We start from the raw sequence: 4,427 nt of genomic DNA on the forward strand, positions 1-4,427 counted from the left end.
TGTAGCAGCAACTTAATATCTTTTGCTTCCTTTATGCATCAGGAGTGATTAGGGATGTTAAAACGGGCTACCTGGGCCCGTTTAAGCTCTGTCCATTTAAAACTCTACTCGTTCAGAGCCCGTTACCTGTATGCCAGTTTAAAACGCTGCCTGTTAAAACCTGTTTAACTGTGACATGTTTACAATTGTGATACCCGTTTAGACTTGTGAGCCCATTTAACTTTTTTTTTCTAATTACAGTTAATTAATTTTTGATGACATTAAACCTTATATTTTTTTTTAATGATGTTGTCTTTAATTATTTCTTTTCTTTGATGTCATCACGATGAGTATTGTGCATACCAGACTGATACGATACTGAGACGAGTCATTCTCACAAGCTAATAAATACTATGGCCCAATGGAATATGAGGAGATGAACCCCTGTAAGCATCTGAGTTTCGAAACCGCTGACCAGAAAAGTGTAAGCGGCTCTCCGCTCATTCATCAGTGTCTTGAATCTGTAATTGGGGAAGGATCAGAGCAGTTCCAGAAAAAAGATGAGAGTGATGGTCGTGACTAATGTGAAGCACCTTCTCCGCCAGATATATCGGATGATCAAGTTGCAGAGCCGGTGGATTTCGAGAACAATGGACTTTTGTGGGTTCCACCTGATCCAGAAAACGAAGAAGATGAGAGAGAAAGCTCTTTGTTTGACGAGGAAGATAATGAGGGAGACGCCTCAGGTGCGTGGGGATACTTACGGCCTTCCACTAGCGTTGGAAGTGGAGAGTTCCGTAGCGAGGATCGAACGAGTGAAGAGCACAAGAAGACTATGAAGAATGTGGTTGATGGGCACTTTAGAGCTTTGCTTGCACAACTGTTGCAAGTGGATAACCTCCCTGTGAGCGATGAAGAGGGAAAAGAGGGCTGGTTAGAGATTATCACCTCTCTTTCTTGGGAGGCGGCTAACTTACTGAAGCCTGATATGAGAAAAAGTGGAGGGATGGATCCTGGTGGCTATGTCAAAGTGAAGTGCTTAGCTTCCGGGTTTCGACATGATAGGTAATAGAAGGGACAAAACTGAATCTCAAAATACTGGTGCTGAGTCGATGGTGCTTCATTTTATGCGCTGTGTATTTTCTAGGGCAATATCTCGTATATACATTTTTTTAGTTTTTGTGGCAAAAATAGACATCAAAAACTAAAATGACCAAAATAACATTTTTTATTTTGAAAATTTTAATTTTTTTTTAATTTTTTAAAATTTGAAATCCTATTCTCAAAACCCCACTCCTCGACCCTAAACCTAAACTCTAAACCCTAAACCTTAAACCCTGAACTCTAAACTCCACCCCTTAACTCTAAACCCTAATGTTTAGATTAATTAACCCTATGGATATAAGTGTATATTTGCTTCTTTTGATAAAACATTTAAGTCTATTTTGGTCATTTTTATTTTTAAGGTCTATATTTGTGACAAAAACTTTTTTTAGATTTATCTTAGGGAATCACTCATAAATTAATGGGGTTTGCATTTTCCTTTTCCGAAGAAAAAACCTAAGCTTAGTATAATACTCAGTAAAAATCTATAAATTAATAATATCAGGACTATGGTATTTTATTAATTTATAAAGTTATTAATTTACAAAAAAAAAATTAAGATTTTTTCTATTTTTTTAATATGAAATAGTTGATTTTACTGTATATACATTAACTAAATTTCAGAAATTATATTTTTATATTTTTCACTATATTATTTGGTGTATATTTTTACGTTTGGTATAATTCAAATTTAGTTTTCGATATAATTCTACTAAATATTATCAAATATACTGAAATTTTAAGAAAGTTAGAGATAACTCTATTGTGAATATAAATCAATAATATAATGTTTAGTTTGTACTTATATAAAATGTATATATAGATAAATTATTAATTTGTGATTTTAATGAGATCCTTGTTGGACCCAATTTGGATCGATACGCGATTGAACCAGTATAAGGACGGGCCCGATAGGAAGATAAGAAGTCGGCCCAATAACGAGAAAGAGATGAGGTCGACACAACTACATGGAGATCCCACGGATCAAGGAAGTCGTTGAGAGAGATCCGAAAGAAAGGATATATTGAGATAGAGAGAACATGTGAAACCCTTGAGAGCATCAGCTATTCACATCGACCTCGCCATAAGCTCGAGAGTGGTTCATTTTGTAATCAATCTCGGTTATAGCCTCGATCTCATTCATTTATTGTATTCAAACCTTTAATCAATAAAAGTTAATTTTCGTCAACCGGAATCGGATTATATCGTTGTGTTCTAAGGATATTGTTGCCCACATCTCTTTCTTCCCTATTGTTACATTCAAACACTACTAAATACTAAGTGTTGGTTTTAGGATCTACAATTGGACTTTCTAAAAATTATTATCTTATTATTTTATCAATTTGTGTTATATTTTGAATCAGCCCATCTAGAGAAGTTTATTAATTTATACTGTTTATTAATTTATTGAGTATTAGTTCATAGAGTTTCTGATACAATTCCCTACGCAAGAAGGAAAATTAATTTTTAAATTAATGGATATAAAAAAGAATATCGTTATTATTTTGTATCAAGAGAAAAGGAAATACAATTAAGGGTATCGAACTATCGATACAGGAAAATCCCCTTAATGTCTGATAACTTATGTTCAAGCCTTTAGGTGATAAAGACATTGATACCTGTTATTTCTCATAACTATTAGTATTAAAAAAATATGGAATCCACTTTTATAGTTACAGTCAAATCTCTTGACTGATTACATCTCTTTAAACCAATATAAGCACAACTCAACTTCTGTCTCGTTACATCGGTTCCAAAAGTTTTAAAACTATAAATTCGATTCAAACGAATCAAATATGAAACGGGAGAAATCAACATCCATGTGGCTTGAAGGGACCATTTATCAACAACCTAACGTCCTTTGAATCCAACTCTTCTTGGACGTCACAGCTAAAGAATCCATTGTGAATATCCTTGAGATATTTCAGAAGGTTGGCTAATGCTCCTCTGCTTTTACTCTCGTCTCTCTTCCTCTCTGCGTACGATGACACTTTATCCATACCATTGTGTTTGAAGTAGAAGTACCTAGTGATCTTCAACAAGTTTCTCTTGTGATGAGGCCAAACCTCAACCGTATCATCCACAATCACGATTCCACGCTCATCGGCCAAGACATGATCAAGGGTCTTCGTGTGAGGACTCTCTCTTCTGGTTATCACCCGGTCTCCAAAATAGTTTTTGTCTGGATCAATCATCTTCGCAATTTCTTTACCGTAGAACAAATCGCCTTTTGTGTAAACGTACATGTTGAATAGCTTGTTGGCTTCTGTAAGGAAGTCTTTGACAAACGGTCTAACTTTTATTATCCTGCTTTGATATAGCTTCAAACCTGGTTTCTCACCTTCGATTAAGTACTTCTCTGCTTCGGAAAGATTGGAAACCCTAACGCTGTGGACTAGCGTGTTGTCCAAGTCAAGGACTAAGTGAAGTTTCTTGTGTGCGTGAAGTGAGATTAGGGTTGTGAGACGCTTTGTAAAGAATACAGCTTCTTGGCTCAGACGTAAACCAGTGAAAAGATAATCGAACCGTCGGGATTCTTCGACAAGGCTTGGTTTCTGTTTGCAGGTGAGGCAGATACCGTGACGAACGTACCAATGACCACAGTTAGAATGAGATGGTGATGATGATGATAACACGTTCATGTTCATCGTCTCTGGATTGATCTTCCGAATTTTCTGTCTTGGTTCCACTAAAGGTCTTTGTAAATAGATTTCGAACAAAAGTTCAAGGAAAAGGAAATAAAGTTGAACTTGAATTACAGACAGTAACATAGATCGTTTTGTGATATAGCTATGGGGGTTTTGCCTTTTAGAATTCCGGAGAAAGAAACAGAAAGGAAAAAACCTAAACTTATTAGAACTGAGTCGAGAGAATACAAGGTATTTGGCCGAGAAAATCACCTAAACCCTTAGTCGAGAGAATCTACCAACTACCAAGGTATGAAATCTAATTAATTTTAGATTGCAATGAGGAAATCGCAATTATCTTGCATCAAAATAAAAGGAAATACAATTAAAGGTATCGAATATAGGAAAATCTCAACAATTCATTTTTTAAATGTCTGATTATTTGTGTTCATTTCAAAAATAAGTCTGGCGTCCAGAACCATTATTATTCTTAGATCCAACTTGTTCAAACGCATCGATTGCGGCTGCGGAAGCAGGTAGTTTCGGTTCCCAACGTTATTAAGCGTTTTGTACGACTGGCATAACGTTTGAAAATTGTTGTGTTTGCAGGATATTTGTGACTGGTTGATTATGAGATATTGTAGCGAATTAACATATTAATAAATTACCAATTTTAACATATTATAACATTGTAAAAATATAAAAACATACTATTGT

The 4,427-nt window shown here is 35.2% G+C and overlaps 1 protein-coding gene across 1 annotated transcript; it reads right to left on the reverse strand.

The window, feature by feature from the left end:
• Nucleotides 1–1,399: 1,399 nt before the first annotated feature.
• On the reverse strand, nucleotides 1,400–3,731 carry LOC106339260 (RNA polymerase II C-terminal domain phosphatase-like 4; the record flags this gene model as incomplete). The annotated part of the gene is made up of 2 exons (XM_013778051.1): nucleotides 2,921–3,731; nucleotides 1,400–1,425 (listed from the first exon to the last, which is right to left on the reverse strand). Coding segments are annotated over exons 1-2 (837 nt in total), but the record flags the coding sequence as incomplete, so codon positions are not given.
• Between the last annotated feature and the right edge of the window lie 696 nt (nucleotides 3,732–4,427).

Source organism: Brassica oleracea, chromosome C1, assembly GCF_000695525.1.
Source record: "Brassica oleracea var. oleracea cultivar TO1000 chromosome C1, BOL, whole genome shotgun sequence".
Taxonomy (NCBI): Eukaryota; Viridiplantae; Streptophyta; class Magnoliopsida; order Brassicales; family Brassicaceae; genus Brassica; species Brassica oleracea.